The sequence below is a fragment of the Vanellus vanellus genome (genome assembly GCF_965231255.1).
Source record: "Vanellus vanellus genome assembly, chromosome: 3".
In the NCBI taxonomy this organism is placed as follows: Eukaryota; Metazoa; Chordata; class Aves; order Charadriiformes; family Charadriidae; genus Vanellus; species Vanellus vanellus.
The window spans coordinates 125,944,521-125,970,623 of record NC_138907.1 but is presented as its reverse complement, the minus strand read 5'-3'; the positions used below and the strand labels follow the sequence as shown (position 1 = coordinate 125,970,623).

At 53.6% G+C, this 26,103-nt stretch overlaps 2 protein-coding genes across 2 annotated transcripts; both read left to right on the top strand.

Moving 5' to 3' along the window:
- Positions 1-2,636: 2,636 nt before the first annotated feature.
- On the top strand, positions 2,637-6,602 carry NEIL2 (nei like DNA glycosylase 2; the record flags this gene model as incomplete). The annotated part of the gene is made up of 4 exons (XM_082480769.1): positions 2,637-2,780; positions 3,791-4,122; positions 5,585-5,781; positions 6,286-6,602. Exons 1-4 carry the CDS (start codon positions 2,643-2,645, stop codon positions 6,600-6,602), a joined length of 984 nt encoding a protein of 327 aa, XP_082336895.1. The 5' UTR covers positions 2,637-2,642.
- Positions 6,603-10,370: 3,768 nt separating this feature from the next.
- FDFT1 (farnesyl-diphosphate farnesyltransferase 1) lies at positions 10,371-25,052 on the top strand (the record flags this gene model as incomplete). The annotated part of the gene is made up of 7 exons (XM_082481431.1): positions 10,371-10,681; positions 16,941-17,124; positions 20,039-20,167; positions 20,636-20,827; positions 22,597-22,773; positions 23,066-23,218; positions 23,818-25,052. The coding sequence occupies 7 exons, from the start codon at positions 10,371-10,373 to the stop codon at positions 24,037-24,039; spliced, it is 1,368 nt and encodes a 455-aa protein (XP_082337557.1). The 3' UTR covers positions 24,040-25,052.
- Between the last annotated feature and the right edge of the window lie 1,051 nt (positions 25,053-26,103).

Here is a 26,103-nt window from a genome sequence, read left to right as displayed (position 1 = left end):
ACACTGAAGCGCGTATATAAATGCGTTTGCAGGACTTGTTCCCTTTGAGATCAGCATTAATCACACATGCCAATTTTGATGCCGAAGGGTTTGCGGCACAAGGTTTTGTTATGCCAAACCAGACCTTTTGCAATGGTGCGGTGGTGACCAGGATGAAATGAGCAGAGGAGAACCAGGGCAGGGAGCCAGAGGGGTAGAAAGGTCATTTAACCATTTCTAAATGTCTTTCCTCTTTGTGGAAGTGCAATATCTTGAATCACTTCAGTTCTTCTGTAAATTGATCGGAAGAGATCCATATTTCACTTGCAATCTTGTGGGCTGGCTGGAGAAGGCGCAATCAGGAGGACCGCAGGAGTATTGTAAGGGAGCTTTAAAACCGATCAACAACTCTTAAAATAACATTGAAACTGTGACTATGTCAGAGGTGGTGGTTTGTTTTGCTTTTTTTTTCCCCTCCCATGTATAAAGTTTGAAGCTTCCCAAGCCATCAGGGAAGGTCCCATGGAAACAGCCACTTATTTGTAAGGGGGAGAGGGAAACCAACCAACTGAACAAGCTGTAATTATTTAAAGATGTAAAAAAAAAAATACATATTATGAAGTAGTATGGCTACCAATCCACATAACTTCTACACCTTTAGAACTAATGGAAATAAAACAATGACAATAAAACTAGAAGGCTATTGCTTGTCTCTGACTACCTTCGTGGGCTTCTTGGGGAGGGCTGGGGGTAAATGATCACATGTGAAGCACACCTGGAATAGCAATGGTGCGATGGGTCCCGCCCAAGGGAGCTCATAATGATAGAATTACAGAGTAATTTAAATCAGAAGGGACTAAATCAGGTTTCTCAGGGGCTGGTTCAGTCAACTGTTGAATATCCCCAGGGATGGAAATCCTACAACCTCCCTGGGTTCCTGTTCCAGCATTTGACCTCCCTCATGGTGGAAATGTTTTTCCAAATAAACATTAGATTCTAACAAGAGGCAAAATCATTGGTAAATTACTTGCTCAGACTTGGGGACTCCCAAAAAATGAGTCACTGCAGGAGACTGAACATCGTCTCCAAGCCCAGGAGTCACACAGAGCCCCTTCTTGTAGGTAGGAGCTGGGATGGCCAATGCAGGGTGACAAACGCCAGAAGCGACAGATGAAGGGATAGTCACAGGACGAGAGGATGAAAGTGCTACCAGCTTCAGGAGACTCGGCTCATTCTAGCAAGAGGGACAGCTTACAAAACTCTGGGTTCCACCTGAGTTCTGCTTTCCTTCCCATGATGGGGGAGACACTCAGAGCCTGCTTTGCCAATATAATCAGATACAATTATTAGAGACTCTTTTTATGGTAAGATGTTCCCAGCTAAACTCAGAGACACCACCCCTTAAGTCAAAATGACATTTCCAGCAAGGGCTGAGCTCTGCCACCACTGCCTTCTGCAGAACCACAGCCCTCCTACAAGCACCCAACCTTCCTCCTGGGGTGCCCAGCTTCATCCCCAGCCCAACCAGTCCCTGGACACCCCTGCAACTGATGTGGTTGAGTGCAGCCAGAACTTGAAACCCCACCCACTCCCGCCCACACCAAACAATTGGGCAGCTCCGCTGGTATTTGGGAGGGGAGGGTCTTCCTCCCCTATAAAAGTGTGTGGGTGGAAGGGTTTTGGGTGTGGAAGGTGTTATTGAGGGTGGGTAGATTGGTTGTGGAGGGGCTATGGGCGGTGGTTGGAAGGGGAGTTGGGTGTAGAGGAAGGGATTTGAAGCACAGGGGAGAAATGAAGTTGGGGAGGAAGGCTGTGTGGTCAGCTTCCCCAGGTACCTGGGAAGGGCAGCGGCCTGAGGGGTGGATGTGGGGCTTGGGGGGTGCGATGGGTGCCTCCATGGCCTTGGGGAGACATGGGGTGGAAACTCTGGGCTCAGTTGTTTTGGAGAGCTGCAAGTTGATGCTTGGAGGAGTGTGAGAAGGTGGTGAGCTCTGATCCCCGCCATGTTGCATGTGCCTCGAAATCCCCCCAGGAACCTTGCGCAGGGGAATGAAGCCATGGTGGTACTTGTTCCACAGCAGGGTCTGGGGACGTGTTCCCTGGGTATGTGTGAGCTGGCAGCATGGGTGTGCAGGCAAAGCTGGGTTGGACCGAGCAGCCTTGTCCTTGTTGTGTCCTGGTATGGGTGTTTGGCTTCTGTCTGAGCACAAGAACTGGAAATGAGCCCATACACAGGGAGGACTTCTTCTGGAGGCCTGGATACCTGCTCTGGACCTGTAGTGCTACCAGCTCAGGTGGCTTGCTGGGATTGGCTCTGGGGTGCAGTGGTCATGCTCCTGCGATGATGGGTGTCGTGTCCTGCAGCAGGTTGATTTAACTTTAACAAAGTTAAAGGACAGGCTCCTGAAGAGGAGCATTACTCTGCTGTCCAGAGTGGTTACAGCTGGGACAGTGTGCGGTAGGAAAGGACTTCTGGGGATCCCCAGGCCAAATTCTTGCTTGTGGGGTGAAAACCACCATTAGAGCAGGTTGCTCAGAGCCTTATTTGATTGAACTATGAATACCTCGAGCATGGTTTTGTGTATTTCTGAGTTGCAACTTTCCTTCAAGGCTAGGGCATCAAGTGTGAGAAGGACCTGCCATTCCCCCAACAGCTGCTGGAGATGCCAGAGGGCCCATCAGTGAGGAAGTTCCAGCTGCTGACCTCCCCTTTTGTGGGACAAGTGGTGGTCAAGGTGGGGGGAAGCAGCCGGAAGATCAGTGTGAATGACCTGAATGCCCTGAGGCTCCAGGACTCCCAGGTGAGCTGTGCTAAAGATGAACTTACTGGTCCACAGCAAGTTTGAGGCAAACCACCATTGTCCTGCATCCAGGTCACAGAAGGTGTATAACCTGAGAACGACACCAAGCTGGTGTTTGAGGTGGACCATTGGCTTTGTTTATAGCCACAAAATAGGTGCATGTGGCCCAAGAGACATGAATGCCCGTTTTGCAGTACCACTCTGCATTGCAAAGTTTGGGATCAAGGTTCCCGTGAGGAGAGGCAGTTGCAGTGATGTGGCTAGACGTGGAGATGCTCAGAATTATTTGCAGTTTTGAGCCAGTTGTGCTAATGCACTGGTTCTGTGCCTCTCAAGGGAGGAGTTGGTGTTGGTGAGGGCTCATTTCTTCAGCAGCCTTGTTTCCCTCAGCTGTGAACTTGCACAGTTCCTTCCCTTATAGTCAAGGGAAGGGTTTCACCTGGCTAGGTTGAAATGCCTGTGCTGTGGGCACTTGTGAGATAGTCACACTAGGTCAGTCCTGCTGGGGGTTTCACTTGCCTGACCTTCTCAGATAATGATTTGGACTTGACTGACCAAATGCTAGTGAGGTCTTAGCTCTGATTATATGATAGCCTCGGTTGGGGGCACAGATGTGAGCAGCTCAACAAGTCATTTGTGGCTTCAGAGCCACCCTTGACTTAGGTCATCCTAGCCTGAGATGCTTGAGGCCATCACAGAGTGGGGAGGCAAATGAGAAGCGGTGATGACAGAATTTGAACCCCTGAGTGTCTGTCCTGGTGTGTCTCTTTGGCCTGACGGGAGCATCTGGGAGGGCTTCACACTGGAGTGGCATCTGAACACCTTGTGATTCATGTAGATGAAGAAGGGATGCTGAGAGGATGACTGCTGCTCTGATGGGAATGGCTCAGATACTAATGAATCCTGTGTTCAGGGTGGAGTAATGCACCTTCTGTCTAAAAGAGGTTGTAGAAAATAACCTCTGGCTGTTTCCATACGAGTGACTCAGTACATCCAACTGTTTTTCTCAGGTTCACGGGAAGAACTTGTACCTGGCATTTGTAGCAGCTGAAGGTTCCTTAGGATCAACTTCAGAAGACGCAGTGCTGCAAAGAGAGGCTGACAGTGGGGCAGGTTCTCCTGCCCAGGGAGGGCAAGAAGAGATTTGTGCTCCACAGGCCCATCCCCAGGAAGAGGAGCTGCAGGAACTCCAGCAGGAAAGATCTGAAGCCCCAGGCACAGCAGGGGGGCTGGGCAGCTGGCTGCGCTTCCACTTTGGCTTGTTTGGGAGCATTCGGGCAAACGAGTTCTCAAGAGCAAACAAAGCCAACAAAAGGGGAGACTGGAAAGACCCTATACCCAGGTATTTGGTGGAGTCCTCCCAAACTTCACTTTCTCCCCACCTCTCATTCTGGAGAGGCGCTCTTCTGTCTCTAAGTTTCTGTGGGAGTGCTCTTTTTTTTTTCCCCCTCTGATAATTCTTAAAATAAGCAGGCACAAGGGACAGCATGAGTGGGTACGGGGTGTGTTCAACCAGGGAATCCAGAGTAGGCTGTTTTCTAGGTATTCCTGTCTTGTAGGTGTCTTGAAGGTCTCCCAACAGCATCAGTTGGTCGTGGTTTTCCTTGGACATACCTTATCTTAGTACTCCAGAGTCTTTTACCCTTGGAAATTGGGTCTTCTACCCTTTGTTGCCTTCTGCCTCCTCCCAGCCACATCCTCTCTAATGCTTTCCTTTTTCTGCTGTCTGTGTGTTTCATCTCCTTTGCTTTCTGTGATCAGAGGATTAAGTGATTGCACTTGTGGGATGCATGTTGCCTGCCAGCCTGGGGATTGTAGTACCAGCTCTGTTAAGATTTTTTTTTTTTATTATTTATTTATTCAAAGAGAGAATTTTTAGGATGCTAGATTGGCGTTTTCAGGGCATGATTCAGTTTCTTCCAGTTACATGTTTAAAACAAACAAACAAAAAAAGCCTTGGATAAATAATATAGATCTAAGGCAGCTGGAGTCACTGTTGCAGTGATGCTCTTAAAGGCAGCAGTGCGTTGAAAACACAGTCTACAGTCTGCATCCCAAGTTCCACTGGAAGTGTGCTGGACGAGGAAGGTGTAAATACTGGAAGACAGTGTGGACTCTGCTCTTGTGAGTTGTTTAACCCGAGTGGTTAATAATGTACAAGGTGGGTGTCTGGCACCTGTGTATGTAGGGACACACTCCCCACTCTGACATCCTGCAGTCTTTCAAAGGATTGCTTTATTTCTACACAAAGAGTTTCACATGTAGTCAGTTTTGTGTGCTACTTTGAGCCTCGGTTTCCCTGACTGTGGACTCTACTGCTAAGATGCTGATGGGTCTCCCCGCCTGATGCTGCCTCTCGGTTAGGAACCACAGGGCAGTGTGAAGGAACAACTTGTCTACAAGTTGTGTGGGTTCACAGCCAAGTTTCTTGGCTGAAATCATTAAGGAGACTACCTGGCATTGAGATGGTGGCCTGGTGCGTTGGAGTGCCTGCTGTGACCCCGTGCGCACCAGCACGTGCTGTGATAAACTGCAGGGAAATAGCTGAACTAGGGTACAGGTACTTTGAGATTTCTCCCTGGCTCTCATGAGAAAGAGTAGATATGTGCCAGGGCTGACGCATCACTATGTGCTTCTCCCTCAGCTTATGTCATGGACAGGCTCTTTTCTCACCTTCCAGTAGCTTTTTCACTCCATTGCTATGCTGCTGTCTCTTTCTGTGCAAGTTTCTTCAGCCAGAGCAGAATCTGACAAATGGTTCAGGCATGCTTGTGATGAGACCTCAACTTCTCTGCTTCTCCCAGGCTGGTTCTGCACTTTGAGAGCGGAGGCTTCCTTGCTTTCTACAACTGCCGAATGCACTGGTGCTCATCTCCGAGGGCTGATCCTGCTTCTGACATCCTGTCCGTGGAGTTTGACCGTGGCCGGGCGCTGGATGCCCTCCGTGCACCCGATCCCATCTGCTACACCCTCTTAGACCAAAGATATTTTTCAGGGCTGGGTGAGTACCAGGGCATAGTGGCAGAGCAAGAAATGGAGGAAGTCTGAGGTCCCTTCCAACCCTGACCATTCTGTGAAGGTGGGTGGGATGTCTACAGATTCAGATCTGGAGGTCTGAAACTTTTACTCCTTGGCCTTATGGCTTCTGGTTGATCCAGCTGAGGGTATGTCACTGTCTTGATGAGGACAAGGCTTGAGCTCTGTAGACCTTGGGCGTCATGTACTTGAGTGTACTGTCTGAGCACAGCAAACTATATTAGTGTGGGTGACTATGGATTGGCTTGTCCTTGTGGAAGAAAGGACAGTCTGCTTCAAGGGTAGTGGAAAGAGAACATCTTCCAGTTCAATCCCAGCTGTAAGTCTACTCTTTGTATGCCACCTCTGATATGGGGAACAGCGTTGCTAGCTGCGATGAGAGGCAGAAGTGACAGTGATTGGAGCCATAGGTCTGCATTGTCTTGATAAGAAATATCCTTATTGTCTCCTTATTTGTGACCCTTTCCAGGGAACATTATTAAGAATGAGATCTTGTACCTGGCCAAGATCCACCCGTTAACACAAGGCTCTCTCTTGGCTGTCTCGGATCTGGAGTGTCTGCTTGACTGTGCGGTTCGGTTCAGCTCTGACTGGCTGCACAACAAGCTGCACGGCAAAGGGCTGCACCCGCAGATCTACCAGAAGGATCAGTGTCCCCTCGGGCACGTAGTGATGAAGGGAGCCCTTGGACCCCCAGGTGGCTTTAAGAGACTTACGTGGTGGTGTCCTCAGTGCCAGCCTGTGGTGCTGTCAGGGGATGGGGATCCTTCCTCAGTCACCAAGTGACCTGGCTTTCCGTGTTCTTCATTTCCTGGAGGGTGTCCAGGTGGTCTCTGCACCATGCTCTCAGTTGTCCCGAGAAGAGCTTCTTGGTTTCTTTGAAGCTGTTGAACCTGTTCCTTAGGGACAGTGGAGTTGGTGAAGTTAAGTGCTTATCAAAGGTTACAGGAGTCACTGTGGTACTGTGTGCCTCTGGATGCAAAAAGGAAACTGGTGGTACACATCTATCTCTTTTTATTAGTTCTTTTTTATTGTTGCAGTGGCACAACAGTGTAAATAGTTTGACCAGTTTTGAGCCATCTTGGCCCCCCATTCAGATTATGGTGAATGGAAAACGTAAGGTATTGAGCAGGTGATTACTGTGGTCTGAAGTGACCCTATCCCTTGACTCTGTGCCATTGTATGGGCACAATGGCTTATGGTGGAGTTAGCAGAAAGGAGTATATCCTTCTGCCAAAACAGCTTGATTAATTTAGCATTAGATAATCCTGCCACTGCTTGTAGCCGGATTCCTGCGTGTCGGGCCACCGCTAGGTGTGACCGCAAGTGAGCGGCCGTTCCCGCTGTCAGCTCGTACAGGAACGGCTGCCCCCTCCCAAGGGGTGAAAATAAACCTCAGCGGCGCTTGGTGGAGCTCGTCTCTGCCTGCCTGGCATGATGTCTGCCTCGCAGGTTGGATTTTTGTGGCAAACTGCCAATCTTGGGTCTCCATGCAAAAATAAATAAATAAATAAATATTCTGCTTTAACAGATTGTAGGGGTGGCCCTTAAGGGAGAGACTGATGCTCAGTCAAGTCTCTAGTTACAACTGGGATCACAGGCCTGACAGATCTGGGGGGTGTCTAACAATGTTTGTGACAGGGGTTGCGTAAAATTCATAATCTGCAAGGTAACTCGAAAGCAGAAAGGTTTGGAAATGGAGATGATGTGGTCCCTCTTTTGCTGCGCTGTGTGTCTCTATGCAGCAGGCAGAAGCTGTCAGTGTCCTCTCTGGGTCTCAGTTTATTTTAACAATAGACTGTCGACTTGAGTGAAAAATAAAAACTGGGGTTAGAACTGGTGATGTTCAGTGTGTCTCTTCTAGTAGTTTCTTGGTTAAAACCTGAGACGTACAGGGAAACTCCAGCATTTGGCGCTGCCCTTTAGAGGATGGTACCATCAGCTTTCCTCAGCGGTGTGTGGGTGGCTCAGCAGGAAAGCTCACTTCATGGGAACTGGATTTAAAGGTGGATTGCGAATCCACAGGGAATGCTAAAGACCTGAGTAGTAGGCTACTTCCCAAACAGCCTCTCCCCTGTGAACTGCAACGCCCTTGAGTTGGTTGCTGTATAAGCCAATTAATGGGGTTATGATGCCAAAGACGATGCCACAGAGATGCTATAAGGGCTGAAGTCCCTCTGCTGTGAGGACAGGCTGAGAGAGTTGGGGTTGTTCAGCCTGGAGAAGGTTCTGGGGAGACCTCCAGTGCCTAAAGGGGCGCCAGGAGAGCTGGGGAGGGACTCTTGATCAGGGAGGGGAGCCATAGGATGAGGGGTGATGGTTTTAAACTGGAAGAGGGGAGATTGAGACATTAGGAAGAAATCCTTTCCTGTGAGGGGGGTGAGCCCCTGGCGCAGGTTGCCCAGAGAAGCTGTGGCTGCCCCATCCCTGGAGGTGTTCAAGGCCGGGTTGGACAGGGCTTGGAGCAACCTGGGCTGGGGGGGGGGTGTCCCTGCCCATGGTGGGGGGGGTTGGAACCGGATGATCTTCAATGTCCCTTCCCACCTAAACCACTCTAGGATTCTGAGCGTGCCCTGCAGGGTGTTAGCAAAGGCCTGGAAATGAAGGATGGTATTTTCAAACAAAATCCCCACAGAAAATAACCCCAAAACCTGAACCTTGGCAGGCCGAGGGTGCAGATGGGTGTCTGTTTGTCTGTTGCAGGGGGGAGAGATGGCTGAGGTGGCGGGGTGAGGTCTTGCAGCAGACCGGGAGTGAAGGGTGCCTCCAGAGAAGTGCCATTAGGGAAAAGGACAGCAGGTGACATAAACCAGCTAAAATCCCGCCTCACGCCCGAAGCGGGGCGGGCCTGCCGGCGCCCCGGCGGCTGCCTGAGGGAGAAGGGGCGTGAACGGGGCTGTGGAGCGGGTCTGGTGGCGGCGAGGGAGGGTGGTGTGTCTGCCCACGGGCCTGAGGGGGGGGGGGCTCCGTGGCGGCGGGCCCGTGCGTGGGCCGAGGTGTGTGGGCCGCCCGGTTCCTGCCGCCGCCTTCCCGCTCCGCCGGCGTGTGGCGACGGGCGCCGCTACCCAATCAGCGCCGGCCGGCGGCCGTCACACCAGCCCCGCCGCTTTTCTATTGGCTGGCGCTCCCCTGGTGCGAGCGCGTCTGGGCCAATAAGCGCCCCCACCGGCCTACCGAGCGATGGGACGAGCGAGCTGATTGGCGGAGGGGCGGGGCAGAGGCGGCCCCGACCGGCTCCGGTTAAGCAGCGGGCGGGGGGGCGGTGGCGGCGGCAGCAGCTGGGGGGGGACGAGCGCGGCCCCCATGGAACTGCTGAGAAAATGGCTGGGCCACCCCGAGGACATCTACAACCTGCTGCGGTTCAAGATGGGCGGCTACCGGGCCGTCATGCCGCGGATCGACCCGGTGAGCGCGGCGGGAGGTGATGGCGGGAGGGGATGTGCTTCGCTGCCTCCGGTGCCCGGGGAGGGGGTGTGTGGTGGGGGGTGCTGTCGCCGCGGTGTAGGGGCCGGCGGGAGGAAGAGAAGGGGGAGGAGAGGGTCGGCATCTCCCTGGACGGCTGCGGCGTTGCCACTGGTGAGCGTTGCACCGGCCCGGTGTTACCCGTGGGCGGCACCGGCTCGGCTTTGTGCGCCTTCTAACGGTCTCGGTGCTTCCCGGACATCGCACCGGCTGCTGGCTTTCCGTGCAATGCAGTGGGTCTGCCCTTACCCGTGCGTTGCCCGGGGCCGGTACCCTGCCTGCATCCCACCGGCTCCGGGTGATGCACGGGTACCGGCGCTTCGCACCGGCTTAATGCTTCCCGTGTATCCCACCGGTGAGGCCTTCCCAGGCATTGCACGGCTCCAGGAACTGTGCGGACCCGGTGCTTTCCACCGGCTTCAGGCTCTACCGTGCATCGCACCGGCTCCGAGTGATGCACCGTCCCGGTGCATCCCGAGCATGGCACCGGCTCCGGGCATCGCACGACCGGGGGAGATTGCACCGGCTTTATGCTTCCCGGGCATTGTACGGCTCCGGGAATCGTACGGACCCGGTGCTTTCCACCGGCCTCAGGCTCTGCCGTGCATTGCCCGGGGGCCGGTACTCTGCCTGCATCGCACCGGCTCCGAGTGACGCACGGCCCCGGTGATTCCCGAGCACCGCAGCCGCTCCGGGCATTGCACGACCCCGGTGCTTTCCACCGGCTTTATGCTGTCCGGGCATCGCTCCGGTGAGGCCTTTCCGCGCATCGCACCGGCTCCGAGTGATACACGGGTCCCGGTGCTTCCCGGGCATCCCACCGGCTCCGAGCATGGCACGACCGGGAGGTTTACACCGGCTCTATGCTGCCCGTGCACCGCTTCGGTGAGGCCTTTCCGTGCATCGCACCGGCTCCGAGTGATGCGCGGACCCGCTACCGACCCCGGTGCTTCCCGGGGCATCGCACCGGCGCCGCCGCTTTCCGTGCCCGGGCGGAGCGGGTTAAGGGGGCGGAGCGGCCCGGTGTCGGGGGGGGGGGACGGAACGGACGGGGGAGGCGGAGCGGCCCGCAGCCCCCCGCCGCCGCGCCCCATGGCGGCCAGCACCAAAGCCGTGTCCCTCTTCAAGCGCACCCTGGCCCTCTCCCCGCCGCGGGGTCCCCCCCGGGCGCTGGGGCGGCTGAGGGGCGGCGGGCGGAGGGGGCAGCAACGCCGTGTCCCCGCCGCCTCCGCCCCCCCGGTGCCGGTTCAGGCCTCGGTCGCCCCCCGCCTCCAGCCGCCCCCCTGCACGCCGCTCTGCCCTCAGGACTCGTTGGGACGCGGCCTCCGGACCTGTTACCGGTACCTCAACCAGACCAGCCGCAGCTTCGCCGCCGTCATACAGGCCCTGGACGGAGAGCTGCGGTGAGCGGGGCTGAGGGGGGGCGAGGGGGGGGGCTGGGAGGGGGCGGGAGCGATGTCCCCTCAACACTGGGGGTCCTCCAGAGGTGGTGGGTGTAATGCCCCCCCCCCCCAGTACTGGGAGTCTGTGGGAGGTGGGTGGGTGTAATGGCCCCCATGGCACTGGGGGGTCCTTAGGAGGTGGGGGAGTGTAATGCCCCCCCCCCCCCGGGTGTAAATGCCCCCCCCTGGCACTGGGGGTCCCTAGGAGGTGGGGGGTGCGCTGTCTCCCCAACACTGGGGGTCCTCCAGAGGTGGTGGATGCAATGCCCCCCCCTTGACACTGGGGGTCCATGGGAGGTGGGTGGGTGTAACGCCCCTCCCCCCCCCCCCCCCCCCCGACACTGGGGTCCTCAGGAGGTGGTGGATGCAATGTCCCCACTGGTACTGGGGGCCTCCAGGAGGTGGTGGGTGCACTGTCCCCCCAACACCGGGGGTCTCCTTGAGGTGGTGGGTGTAATGCCCCCCCCCCCCCAACCCCCTCCCCGGCACTGAGGGTTCCCTGGAAGTGGTGGGTGTAATGTCCCCTCCAGCACTGGGGTCTTCAGGAGGTGGTGGGTGTAATATCCCCCCCCCCCCCCCCGACACTGTGGGTCTCCTGGAGGTGGTGGGTGTAATGTTCACCCCTGACACTGGGGGTCTTTGTGAGGTGATGGGTGCAGTGTCCCCCCTGACCAAGGCCGGGGGGCTTCTTGGGAGGTGGTGGGTGCAATGCTCCCTGATGCCAGAGCCCCCCTGGAAGTGGTGGGTGCAATCATCCCCCCCTGGGCACTAAGGTCCTCAGGAGGTGGTGGGTGCAATGCCCCCTCCCCTGGCACTGGAGCTCCTCAAGAGGTGGTGTGTGCAACACCCCCTCCCCCTCCCCCCCCGTCATTGGGGTTCCTCAGGAGGTGGTCCGTGCAATTCCCCCCCCCCGTCATTGGGGTTCCTCAGGAGGTGGTCCATGCAATTCCCCCCCCGTCATTGGGGTTCCTCAGGAGGTGGTCCATGCAATTCCCCCCCCGTCATTGGGGTTCCTCAGGAGGTGGTCTATGCAGTGCCCCCCCAGACAATGGAGGTCCTAGGGAGGCGGTGGGTGCATTGGCAGCCCCTGACACCGGAGCTCCTGAGGAGGTGGTGGGTGCAATGCCCCTCCATCACTGGGATTCCTCAGGAGGTGGTCCATGCAATGTGCCCATATGCCACCTTTCTCTCCCCGAGCTGCTGGGCAATGCTCCCTCTCCCCCCATCCTCCCTGTGCAGCAGATCCCCAGGGTGCTGGGCTGAACTGGCCGAGGGGGACGCTCCGTGTGGCAGCTGGACGTGAGGTTTTTCACGTCCGAGATGACTGGATGTAATGCCTCCACCCCTCCGCTGGGTTCCTGGGGACGGGGCGTTAGGGCTTCCTTGGCCAGCAGACAGTTAAACGCCGGCGCTTGGCCATGTGCTGTTTGTGACACCCTGGGAATGTGTCCTGGCAGCGGCCGAGGCTGGTGCTGGCCTTCGCTGAGCAGAAACCTGGGGCTGACCGAGGGTCCGGACCCTGCTAGAAGATACCTTTGGAAGCAGCTGCCTTAAAACCTGTGCAATCACGGGAGGGGGTTTGTTGTACCTGCGTTTTTTTTTTTTTTCTTTTTTTTGCTGTATGGATTTTGCTGACTGATGCAGGAAAGTTTTTTGGATGGCGATAGTAACAGATAGCTCAGCTGGCCTGGCGCCTCGTGCGTGTATATGTGCTTTATATATTATAGTCATATAGAAATAACTGATGTAGATCTCTCTCCAGTTAATCCCGAGGTTGGGTTAATCGTCAAAATTAAGGGTTCCTACCGGTTGCACCGAACATGTCTAATGCTGCGGTTGCGACTTGGCCGAGCGGTTGCAGGCGCCAGCCTGAACACTGGGTTATCTGTTGGGTTTCTGAGCCCTGGTTTGGTGTTTTGGATGGTGCCCCGTAGCTGTTGTCCGGCAGCGTTTAGGAAATGGTGCGTCTGCGGTTGCTTTTACGGGAAAAGCAAAGAAATCCAGCGGTTTGGCTGGGGTTGCGTGGAAAGGTACGGGTGCGGCCAGGAATAAACTTTTTTTTTTTTTCTTCCCATATTTGGTGTATTAGCTAATGTAGAAATTAAGAAAAGAAAATAAGAAAAGGAAAAAAAGGCCAATCAATGAGCCCCCTTGAAACCTTTAAGCAGGGTCTGCGTGGGGTGTGCTTGCTTTGATCTTCCTGCAGTTAGCTTTCTTCTTTGTCTTTTTTTTTTTTTTTTTTTTCTCCTGTTCTTCAATCTGTGCATGAAGGGTCCCTACCCTCAGGGTGCAACAAACTTCTGCCTGGCATCCTAAAAATCCTATCGCTGAGTCTTTGCAATATAGGGCTGCCCAGGGATTGCTGCTGAATTACAGCTGCCTCTGTAGCGGGTGAGAAGAAATTAATTTTCAAAGCACAGTAGCTCCGCCCGAGAGTTTAGGGACAAAAGAGGGAAATGCAAAATAGGCAGAATATAGGGATAGTTAGAGCAGCAAGCTTAATGAAGGAATTAATTGTGCTGGATGGCGGCAAAGAAGTGCTTTCATCAATGTTGTCCCTGTTAGGGGGTTAAACTGAACTCCCCGTGCTTACAGACTGCTTAATATTTGTCTTGAGCTTTAGAACAACCACGGTCATGGTGAAATGCCGCACTGCCCGGGGTCTGCTCCTACGCCAGAGCCTGGTCCCCTCCCTGGCCCCAAATTTGCCACTTCTCTGAAGTGAAAAACCTCCTTATTTGAAGGCTGGGGATGCGTGAAGCTTTTGCTTCCTTGGTTCACGTCCCTGCTCCCGGGAGAGCTTCCACACATCCCCCAAGGACCGCTGGAAAATGGAGAACTTCTGGATGAGTGCTCGGAGCGATGCTAGCGCGCAAGCAGTTGAGCTAAAATGTTTGCTTTCTTCCTGCTTATTTTTTTTGGCCCCGTAAACCGTGTGTTTTGCTGGCCAGGGCCTTGTCTCGCCCGTTGCTCCATGGTTAGGGCGTTTTCTCAGAAGGTGGGAGGCTCAAAACTGCAGTTTCATCGGCAGCTGAGCCAACATCGTGGCTCTTGGTGGTGGAGAGGGGCTAGGAGCCAACATCGTGGCTCTTGGTGGTGGAGAGGGGCTAGGAGCCAACATCGTGGCTCTTGGTGGTGGAGAGGGGCTAGGAGCCAACATCGTAGCCCATGTCCTGGTGGTGGAGAGGAGTTAGGAGCCAACATCGTAGCCCATGTCCTGGTGGTGGAGAGGAGTTAGGAGCCAACATCGTAGCCCTTGTCCTGGTGGTGGAGAGGAGTTAGGAGCCAACATCGTAGCCCTTGTCCTGGTGGTGGAGAGGAGTTAGGAGCCAACATCGTAGCCCTTGTCCTGGTGGTGGAGAGGAGTTAGGAGCCAACATCGTAGCCCTTGTCCTGGTGGTGGAGAGGAGTTAGGAGCCAACATCGTAGCCCTTGTCCTGGTGGTGGAGAGGAAGAGAGGGATGCTCCTGCTTTCCCCTGCTGCCAGCCCCACAGGCCTGTTCCTGGGGCCCTTCAGGATCAATTCCTGCAGGTTCAGAGGTTCAGCTGCTTTGTGGAGAGGACCAGCCTTGTGCATGGTCTTCAGAAGGTGGAGAACTTCTGACCTGGGATGGGGGGAGCTGCACCTAGGATAGCTTGAGCCCTGAGATGAAACCAGGCTTGCTCTTCAGAAGTGGGTGCTTCCAGTTGTGCGAAGGGCAGGTAGCGGTGGGATGTCCTCCTCCTGGCACTGTCACGCGTGTTTGCTGGTGAAGACTGTGTGGCTTTGATTGGCCTCTGTCATCCCCATGGATCTCGGGTTGGAGCCCAGCTGGGACCATGGTGCTTGGGAAGCCTGCGGAGAAACGGGGAGCTGCAGGCAGACCATGCTTACTGCGTGGCTGTTTTTATGACCTTACATTTCACAGAATCATGGAGTAGTTTGGGTTGGAAGGGACCTTCAAAGACCATCTAGTCCAACCCGCCTGCCAAGAGCAGGGACATCTTCAACCAGATCAGGTTGCTCAGAGCCCCGTCCAACTTGACCTGGAACATTTCCTGGGATGAGGCAGCCACCACCTCTCTGGGCAACCTGGGCCAGAGTTTCACTACCCTCAGTGCAAAAAACATCTTCCTTTGATTTGCCCAAATCGCCGTGGAGCTAAATTCAATATGTGATGGAAGTCAGGGATGCAGTTAAGGATGCAGAATAGGGTTAAATAAGTGGTTTAGTCTGGAGTTACTGCTAGCTCTTCTCTTGGCGTGGTGTAGATGTGAGAGGTGCTTCTGAGATGGTGTTTCACCTTCTGCTCTAGCTTTCTTGGTTGCTGCTGGCAGCGGGTGGGAGCCCCGGGCACTTGCAGCCCAGTTGAAATGGAAAAACTCAGTCGTGCAAAGGAACAGGAGGGCACGAGAGAGATGCTCATGAGCACTCGGACGTGTGGTGTGACCAAAGTGTTAAATAGCCTTCAATTAGGGAAAAAATGCCCAATTTAACAGTATTGGCTCTAAGAGCCGGTCGGTTTTCCCTGGCTGCTTAATCACTGCTTGCAAGTTGTCATCCCAGGAGGGCAATGCTTTCACCTAGTAATTAGCACTTAACCAGTCAGAGCTAGTTTCTATTTGTTAAACAATTAATAAACGCATCATCTCCTTGAAGTATCCACTCTGCTCCTGCAGAACTAGGGGATTATTTTCTATAAATCCTGGAGTCGGAGGCAGTATTTCTCGCCATGGGGACTTCTCTTTTTTTGCATCGGCAACATGGAGCCCTGGTGGAGAAGGCACAGGTGATGGGGCGATGGGCAGCTTTCCTCTGGGGCGCTGGGGCATGTGGGCTGGCTCCAGCGTCTTGTGCACAGAAATATAAAATTCAGAGTGTTTTGGCTCTATCTGCCAGTCATGACATTCCTGTTACGCGCTAAGGGACCCCCTTAATCCCCCCCCAAACAGGCTAAAGGGGTATTGGGTGCAGAGAAGGGGAAGTAATAAGAAAAGCACGCTTGCTTTTTTCCCCCTTTCTTTATTTTGTGTTGGCTTTTTCCAACAGCAGACCTTGGGCTCTGTCCTCCTGCATCCCGGCGAGCGCTGGCCGAGAGCCTTGGGTCTTGCCTGCAGGGTTGGATCTCACAGTGCCCTTCCCAGGGAGACTTTACGGGCCCATCCCTTCCCTGATACACGTCTTACAAAGCCAAAAAGCCGCGCCATCCTCTGCACGAAGGGAAGAACCTGGGTTTCCTAACCCAGCTCAGGCGTGCCGCAGCTTTCACAGTCCATTGGGGGGTTTGTGCTCAGAGTTGGAGGTTCAAGGAGGTGATGATCGAGATAGGTGGGAAGCACTGCTGTTGGTGCTTTCCATCCCTAACCCGCTCCTGTGACACTGGGATTTGAGCAGCAAGTTCCTAATGCATTTATTTTACATTCCTGCTCTGCAGGGGACAGCCACTGTCCTCAGGTGAGGGCTGGGGAAGCTGACACCCCGGATCTAGTTGAAGATGTCCCTGATCATTGCAGTGGGGTTGGACTAGGTGACCTTCAAAGGTCCCTTCCAACCCAAATCGTTCTGTGATTTGATGGAGGAGGGATTGGACACAGGCATTCCTTGACCAAAGATGGTTTCCAGACTGTGGGAGATACTGGGATCACAGAATGGTCAGGGTTGGAAGGGACCTCTGGAGATCATCTAGTCCATCTCCCCTGCCAGAGCAGGGTCACCTGCCAAACCAGGCGGGTTTGGAATGTCTCCAGCATGGGAGACTCCACAGCCTCTCTGGGCAGCCTGTGCCAGTGCTCTGCCGCCCACACAGGAAAGAAGTCCCTCCTCATGTTAAGATGGAACTTCCTATGGTCAAGTTTGTGCCCGTTCCCTCTTGTCCTGTCACTGGGCACCACTGAAAAAAGACTGTTCCCATCCCCCTGGCACCCTCCCTTTAGGTATTTGTAAGTATTGATAAGATCCCCCCTCAGTCTTCAGGATACAGCAGTGGGGGCCGGAAAGGTTTTCAGATGTCTGCTTTCTCTTCTGCTCGGTGGCTGAAGAACCATTATCACTTGAAACGTGAAAGCAAGTTGTGCTGGAAGTGCTTGTATTTCCAAGGGCATCAACGACCCGGCAGGGTCAGTGTGTGTCGTGTAGAGCTGGAAGTGCATCTGCTGAAAGCTGTGTGGTTAATCTAAACTGGTTGTCCTACCTAACAAGCAATCCCAAGTAAGGGATGATTGGTTTTTGTCTCCTTCCCAGACATGCCGTCTGTATATTCTACCTAGTTCTTCGTGCCCTGGACACTATAGAGGATGACATGACCATCAGCTTAGATGTGAAGGTCCCGATGCTGCACGAGTTTCACTCCTATCTCTATCAACCAGAGTGGAAATACATGGAGAGCAAGGAGAAGGACCGGCAGGTGCTCGAAGACTTCCCAACGGTAAGGCATCCGCCTCCTTGCTCCAGCTGTCTTGTGTCACCTTTGTATGCGTGGTTGTCTCTCCGCGGTATGTGGAGGGACATATACTCTGCCCGTGCCTGCTGAGCTCGTTCAGTCCCCAGCGAGCCCGTAGCTCTTTGGAAGGGCTCCGTCACCTGTACATGGGGCTGGATGCAGAGCTGGCATGAGAAACCCAGACATTGCGCAACTCTACGTGAGTCAGAGAGAACCTGTGCCAGCTCTAAAAAGTGGCTTTTTGCCTCCCCTGTTGGAAGAGTAACTGACTGTCTCCTCGCAGAGAGCAATTTAGATTTGTTGCCCAACACTGCATTGCTTGGGTTGGGTGTCCTGTGACCCCTAACAGATAGGGAGAGGAGGAAAGCCTGTCTGGTGTCTGGCTTATGGATGGCCCAGCGTTTGCAGCATTCCTGCAGGATCTGCTCTAGACCTACAGGAGTCTGTCTGCTCATCTTTGACACGCGTATCAGATAAAAATCACAGAATGGTTTAAGTTGGAAGGGACCTTGAAGATCATCTTGTTCCAACCCCCCTGCCATGGGCAGGGCCACCTCCCACCAGCCCAAGTTGCTCCAAGCCCCGTCCAATCTGGCCTTGAACACCTCCAGGGATGGGGCAGCCACAGCTTCTCTGGGCAACCTGCACCAGGGGCTCACCACCCTCAGAGTCAATTTCTTCCTACTATCTCATCTAAATCTCCCCTCTTCCAGTTTGAAGCCATTACCTCTCATCCTATCACTACATGCCCTTGTAAAAAGTCCCTCTCCAGCTTTCTTCTAAGCCCCCTTCAGATACTGGAAGGGTCTCTAAGGTCTCCCTGGAGCCTTCTCTTCTCCAGGCTGGACAACCCCAACTCTCTCAGCCTGTCTTCATAGGAGAGGTGCTCCAGCCCTCTGATCATCTTCGTGGCCCTCACTGTTAGTAACAATATTGTCCAAAGTCTTACTGCTCTAAGAATCCTTCTAAAAGGAAGCCACAGGGAGTTTTCATCTCCACTACCAAGCTAAAGCAGTATTGGAGCATGTTCTCTGACCTGAAGGTCAACTGAGGATGTCTGGCCGTGTCCAAGCCATCTCAGCATCCGGAACAGCGTGGTTGCATCCCAGACTGTCCTTAAGAAGCGATTTCTGGCCCACGCTGCTTCCGAAGCTCCGCCTGGGGATTGCTTGGGGTCAGAAGCACATCGGGGCCACGCTGGTGGGGTAGTGCGCAGGTGATCAAGTCCGTGCTCGATATTTAAATCACTGGTGCAGATGTGGCTGTGGGGTCTTGGCTCTGTGCTGTAGGCACTCGGGGTGCAAAGCAGCAGAGCTGAAACCGCGACGCGTGTCCCGGGCTCCCGCCAGGTTTCAGCCCCGGCGGGAGCAAGGGGCCAATGGAGCTTTGCCGTGCTGAGATGCAGCATCTCCCAGTACCGAAGGGGGAACCCATCTGGTCTGTCATCCTAGAGGGGATCCATCAAGCCGACAGCAGAAAGAGATGCTGTGGCTGGACAGTAAAACTGGGCTCTGCTGAGGGGGGGTACAGCCGGCTGCTTTTGGGGAGGGCACAAGGACCGTGGTGGATGCTGCAGTTTTGCTGTTGCTCCCGTTGATCAAGAATAGCCGAGTTTATGTTTTGGATTATTTTTTTTAAGCTCTGTTTAAGAAAAAGCATAGTAGTTACTGTGAGGAGCATGTCATTTTCTGAGGAAGTTCTGGTTTCTTCAGCTTTTTACCTTTTAAAATTTATTCTGCCTTTATTGGCCTTTCCCTAGCAGTGGGAATGGGATAATTGTTTGGAAAACTGAGGTGGATTGTAAATTTTGGTGCTCAGCCTTGGGATAACAGTGGCTGTGCCCGTGTGGGAGGGGTGTGCGGTATGGGAGATGGCTGCGTGAGGACATTCTTGATGTATAGCGACAGAGACACCGTAGCTATGCCAATGGTGTGGTACTTTAGAGAAGCTTTTGAGAAGGTGTTTATGGCACTTTATTGTTCTCTCTTGGTGTATATGTGTTATTCACTTGGGCAATCTGAGTTCATATTCAGGTATGATTTTAATAATATCCGGTAGAGGTGTACTCGCAGGTCATGCTTCTCTGGGGAGTAGATTCAAGCCATTGAGACAGAAGCAGAGTCAGTAACGCTTATTTTACAGACAGCCTGAGACACAGGACAAGAAGGAGAGCCTGGATCTGCCATGGTGGTGTTGTCTGAGCTGTAGTGGTTCAGCCTGCCGTCCTTACCAGATGCACACCCTGGGCTGGTTGTAGTTACCCACTGATGGAGAAGAGCACTTGGCACAATAAAACATGGTGCTCCACAGGTTCGGGAAGGGGAGGGTGCACTCTTCTTTCCAGAGCGAGAGCAGCTGAGTCATTGAATCATATTACTGGAGATGCAGAAGAAGGATTTTATGCGTTCTCCGTTGTTTGATTCCTTTCCAGTTGTGCAAAATGTGCCCTGTGGAGCCAGAGCTGGAGAGAGCTCAGGAGAACAGAGTACCAGAAACCTCCCCCGTCTTTTCCCATGGTTGGCGTGATGGGGTGCTCTCACAAATTACCAAAAAAACCCAACTGTGCACCAAGCGTAGCTAGTTTTGTCCTGCAGCTCCCAGATGATACTAGTCCAAGGCCACAGAGCCTTCCCAAAGATATTGCTGTGTCTGATCTACTGCCAGAGACGGTTCCATTTAGACTGAGCACAGACGGAGCCTGTGCTTTAGGGACCTTGAAACAACTTGGGTTGTGGGAGTTATCCTAGATCTCCAGCCAGGATGGGATAGGAGTCTGATAAACAGTCTTTTTCTGATGTTTTAATAAATGTTGAGCTCTGCTATTTTTTTTTTTCCTGACGCTGTCTTTTCTTTTTTTTTTTTTTTTTTTTTCTTCCCCTCATGGTGGTTTGTGCTGCAGATTTCCATGGAGTTCAGGAACTTGTCCAAGGTCTACCAGGACGTGATTTCAGATATTTGCCACAAGATGGGCGTCGGGATGGCGGAGTTCTTGGAGAAGAAGGTTGACTCTCAGCACGAGTGGGATAAGGTAAGTCAGCCTGGAGAGAGGACCAGGCTGAATATAGCAGGGTCCACCTTGTCTCTGGGGAAAGAGGAGACAGAACATCCCTGTGGGAAGGGAGTTCAGCTGTTTGTGGGCTCGGGAAGGCTTTGAGAAACTGCAGGTCCTGTGGGTAACGGCAGGATGGTGTGGATTGTTGGTGTCGCCCACCAGCACGTGTTTTGGGTGACCCATCACATCAGCTGTTCCCCCGTGGGTGGTTCATTCAGCTGTTGGAGGCAGAGCGGCGCTTTGGTGGGATACCCTTGGTGAGATGTTTGTTGGGCACGGGAAAACTGAGACTCCCAGGGAGGGTCACGCAGAAAACGTAATGTTGATTACTTCTGAGCATCACTTTTGTAAAACTCACTGTGGCAAATAGGCAGCTCTGTGTAACCGCTCCTTTTATCTCGTTTTTTTTTTTCTCCTGCCCCTTTCCCTCTCGGTGCCGTGCAGTATTGTCACTACGTTGCCGGGCTGGTGGGGATCGGCCTTTCCCGTCTCTTCTCTGCATCAGAGCTAGAAGATCCTGTCGTCGGGCAGGACACGGAGCTGGCCAATTCCATGGGCCTCTTCCTGCAGAAAACCAACATCATCCGTGACTATCTGGAGGACCAGCTGGAGGGAAGGGAGTTCTGGCCCAGAGAGGTGAGGAAAAACTTCACCTTGGGGGGAGCGTTTCTGCCATGCTTCTTCGGGAAATGCACTAATGCTGAAGGCTGCTCTGATATAGTGAGTTGCATTCTCTCGTTAGAAGTGTTCCTGCTGGAAGTTCCTTCGAAATTCCCAAAGGCAGGGTTTTTCCCACCTTTTTTTGGTGTCCCTTGATAATCTTTCATACTTCTGTCCAAGACCTGTAATGGATGGAGCCAACTGTCCGTGTTTTCCAGGACACCTGTCTCAGGAATGCATTACAGGGTGCGTAGCACAAGGTGCACAGCTAAAATTGTAGTGTCTCTCACGTCCCTTTAAATCAAAGCTAACAGGAGAGACTTGACCGTCTGCTTTAATTTTTGTAAAGACCCTACAGTAAAGCTGTGCTGCCTAAGATCGCTACTGCTGGTTATACATCTTCTTGATAATAACAGTTCTTCTAGTGTCAGCTGGCTGACAAGTTCCATATCTATCTATAGGTGTCTGGGTACACGTATGGGGATGGAGTGATGTCCCCACAATGCCAAGAACTTGTTGGGCAGCTTTTCCCCCTCTCTGTTATGTTGGTTCTAGGAATGAGGGAGGATAAGGCTAGATGACATCTCGAGAGGTTACCTAGTCTGTTCCCAAAGGCAGGATCAGCTCTGCCTGTGCCGGACAGATGCTTGTCCGTTCTTCTTCAGGCCCTCCAAGAATTTTTATCTACTTTTTCCATGTGGCTCACCTGTCTCATAGAGTATTTCTTGTTGTCAGCCTGATCATAGAATGGTTTAGGTTGGAAAGGACCTTGAAGATCATCGAGTTCCAACCCCACTGCCATAGGCAGGGACACCTCCCACCAGACCAGGATGCCCAAGGCCACGTCCAGCCTGGCCTTGAACACCTCCAGGGATGGGGCCTCAACAACCTCTCTGGGCAACCTGTTCCAGTGCCTCACCACCCTCACAGTGAAAAACTTCTTCCTAATGTTCAATCTGAACCTGCCCTCTTCCAGTTTAAAGCCATTCCCCCTCATCCTATCGCTACATGCCCCAGTAAAAAGTCCTTCCCCAGCTCTCCTGTGGGCCTCCTTTAGGGACTGGAAGGCCGCGATAAGGTCTCCCCGGATCCTTCTCTTCTCCAGGCTGAACAGCCCCAACCCTTTCAGCCTGTCCTCATAGGGGAGGTGCTCCAGCCCTCAGATCATCCTCGTGGCTCTCCTCTGGACACGCTCCAGCAGGTCCATGTCCTTCTTCTGTTGGGGACTCCAGAGCTGGATGCAGTACTCCAGGTGGGGTCTCCCAAGAGTGGAGTCGAGAGGCAGAAGCCCCTCCCTTGACCTGCTGGCCACACTTCTTCTGATGCAGCCCAGGATACGGTTGGCCTTCTGGGCTGCGATCGCACACTGCTGGCTCATGTTGAGTTTCTCGTCAATCAGCACCCCCAGGTCCTTCTCCTCAGAGCTGCTCTTCAACCATTCCCTGCCCAGCCTGGATTTGTGCTTGGGATTGCATGAGGCATCTCTTCCTTGCCCTTCCTAGAGAAGATGTGGAGATGAGTTGCATCCTTCTGCTTTGCAATCCCTTTGTGTGTGCAAAGGCCACTGTCGTGTCCCCGCAGCCTACCCGCCCCTCTTTTCTTTAGCCTAGCGAGCCCCAATCCTTCAAGGCTTTCATGGGTCTGTGGTGGTTCTTGTTGCTCTCCCAGACTTTAGACTTTTACTGATGTCTCCCTTACGGCATGAATGTACCCTTCAACTTGTGAGTCCTTATCTTGATGTTTAGGTTTGGAGCAGATACGCGAAGAAGCTCTCGGACCTTGCCAAACCAGAGAACATTGATATGGCTGTCCAGTGTCTGAATGAGCTCATCACCAACGCCCTCCACCATGTCCCCGATGTCCTCACATACTTATCCCGCCTGAAAAACCAAAGTGTCTTCAACTTCTGCGCTATCCCCCAGGTGAGTTATGCCTTCAAGTGGTTCTTCATCATCTGCAGCCCAGCTGATGAGAAGTTGGAGGATTGTATATCATGGAGGATATCATTATATATCATTGGGAATTGTACGTCATGTCAGTATTAACCTGTTCTGTTCTCCATCTCTTCCTTCTTTCCTGGTACCTGCTGTTTTTGCTGATGGTGAGATTGTGGCTCCCCTCCTGAGGGTTTTGCCATGGATTTCACTCGGGCCAGGGTTACTCCCTTGGCAAACTCCTCGCAATGCAGTCAGGCCTCCTGGTGTTTCTCCTTAGGTAATGGCTATTGCCACGTTGGCTGCCTGCTATAACAACAAGCAGGTGTTCAGGGGTGTCGTGAAGATCCGGAAGGGACAAGCCGTCACTCTCATGATGGATGCCACAAACATACAAGCTGTCAAAGCCATCATGTACCAGTACGTGGAAGAGGTAGGTTGAGCAGCTGATTTCTGGCTGTTCCCATACTCATTCCGGGTGTGGAATTGGGAAGACCTGTGAATCTGTGAATCCTTTCCTTGCGTCTCGTAGTCAGGTCAGTGGTGACATGTATCTCAAGGACAGTTGGGTTTGCAGAATGTGCAAAGAAAACCCCAAAGACCATGGGGTTATCTGATGAAGGTGGCCATTTCCTGGCAGTCACACCAGCTGCTGGTCACACTAGGGCCGTCTTCACTGATTTGGGGTGGGCTGCAGCGCACCGGCAGTGAGTGAGGGTTGCTGGGCAAGAACCGCTGGTCCCAGCAACACCACTTGAGGTTGAGGGATTGTGTCTGGGGCCGTGTGGTCCATCTCCCGTCATGGGGTGCCCTCAAGAGGCTGTTTGGCTTAATGCACTTCTCAAGGGAAATGGGCCTTGGCCCCATCCAGGCATTCCTTGCAGCTGGTCCTCGCTTCACAGCAGTCCACCACCCACTGAGGTTGCTCTTGAGGTCACAGTGGCCCTTGAGGCTTCTTCGTCCATATAGTGGTCCTGTTTTGTCTCCTCAACGTTGGGTGGGAACCGTATCTCCTCCTTCCTCTCTCCCCAGATCTACCAGAAGATCCCAAGCACGGACCCATCATCCAACAAGACGCAGCAAGTCATCGCCTCCATCCGTGCCATGAGCTTGCCCGGCGGCCCCATGGTGTCACGCCACCACTACTCCCCCATCTACCTGTCGTGCGCCATGCTCCTGGCCGCCCTGAGCTGGCAGTACCTAAGCACCATCTCCAAGGCCACCGAGGAGTACGTCCAGGCGGGCGAGAACTGATGGGCAGCGGGGATGGCAGGGGGAGAGACGGTCGGCGGATGGACAGCGGAGGCAGAAGGCTCCTCATCCCCTGCCTGCCGCTGGGGATGGCCAGGCAGCGGGGTACCACGGGGACGGTGACGAGGATGGGATGCCACTGAGCTGCAGCCCCGGGGCATCGGTGTGGCTTTGCCAGACTCCGCTCCTCACCACCCTTGCCATCTGCTTGGATGGTTACAAATGCTAATCGGAGTCTTACTGTTTGAGGTTGAATAGTTGTTTTTTTTTTTTTTCCCCTTCTTTCCTGTTGGATGGCTTACCAGAATATTTTGGTGTTTTTTTTGTTTTGTTTTTGTTTTTTTTTTGGTTAGGATGGTTTTCAATAGAAACTCCAGTTGCCTCTTTTTGTGCTTGAGGTTTGAGACACCTTCCCAGCTTGGAGCTGAGAAAAACCTTCTGAGTTTTCCCTCCCTTTCTTAGGCAGCCTCTTCCCCAGCGCCTCTGGTGCCTGCTCCGCACTGGAAGGCCACTGCTTCAGCTGGGAGAGGAACACGCTTCCTTACCCAGGGAAAAGGCTCTGGCCACCTTCTGGCCCTCAGCCCAGGCTGGTTGACATCCTGCAGTGTGCAGAGAAGCAGAGGCAATCTTCATGTTTCTGTTGGTCCGCTGAAGGAGGCTGCTAGGCTTGAAACAAGCCCTTTTAATGTTAAATAATGTTGGAGGTGGGATGCTCTGTCTGCTTCGACGTGCCCCTGGCTGAAAGCCACCGGTTGCAGCTCCCTGCCCTCTAGCAGACGGCACCCTGCGCTTGCAGAGCTTCGTGTTTTAGCAGCTGAGGAGGCGGTGAAAATGAGAAGGGGAGCTGCCTGCGCGGCCCGGAGCTAATAACCCCGTGTCTGACCCCGCTGCGGGGTCTGGGCTCTTCTTCCCTCTTCTTCAGCCCGAGGGGACGGGTGGCCGTGGCAGAGCAGCAGCAGCACCGGGTGCCTCTGCATGGCAGGGGAGTGAGGGTTGGCACTGTGCTGTCCCTCGTGGGATGCTTTTTTTTTTTTTTGGGAGGGGGGAGGGGGGGAGACTTGGTGTATTGGCCACCCTGGAAGGCGGCAGTGATCCTTGCCATGGGCTGGGAAGGCTTGAGCCACCGAGGAGGAGGTTGATGGCCCAGGGCAGGTCTCCCTGGCTCACTCGCCTCTAGTTTGGGATGGTGCTTTGGGTTAGACGGACGTGCAAGCTGGAAGGGGGCTTCCACTGCTGTTTTGAAGGACGTCAGGCTGGACGTGCTTCAAGAGGAACCGACGCTTTAAAGGCAAGCCCTGTTTTCCCAGGGTGGTTTTTTTTTTTGGTTTTGGGGTCTGTACCCACCTCCCCCTCAAATGCTGCTTTGCCTGTGTGAAGGGAAGGACAGCCCATGTCCCGGTATAGGACAGAGCTGTCTACCGGGTGCAGTTTGGTGGCCTTTGCAAGGCCAAGCCCCTGTGGCGAGACTGCTGCTCAGGAGGAGGACCCCTACTCCACAAGTACCGATGTAGATAGTTTTAAGCTGTTGTTCAACAGAAACTTGCGGTAGCTCTCTTTGTGCAGCTTCCTGTCTTGTTAAAAATTAAAGTTTTCTTTGGGAAAAAAAATAACGAGTGTTTGATTTGATTTTCTTTTTTTTAGCTGTCATCTCTTGTACACGGGTAGTTCCCCACTGTGCCACAAGTTACAAGCCCTCAGCTCCGATGAAATGCAGATGCTTCCACAGTGCTCCTCGTGGGCATCACAGCACAGCCTGGTGCGCTACAGCCGAAGGAGGAATTTTAACCAGGAGGACAACTAAAGGTCAATAAATTAACTTTGAATGGACCTTGCAGCGCAGGTGGCGGGAGCGGTGGCTCAGCCCTGGGCTGTAGGTGTGCTGAAAGGAGGGGGTAGCAAGGAGGGGGTCAGTCTCTTCTCCCAAGTGACAAGCGATAGGACAAGAGGAAACATCCTCGAGTCATGCCAGGGCAGGTTTAGGATGGATATTAGGAAAAATTTCTTTACGGAAAGGGTTGTCAAGCATTGGCACAGGCTGCCCAGGGACGTGGTGGAGTCGCCATCCCT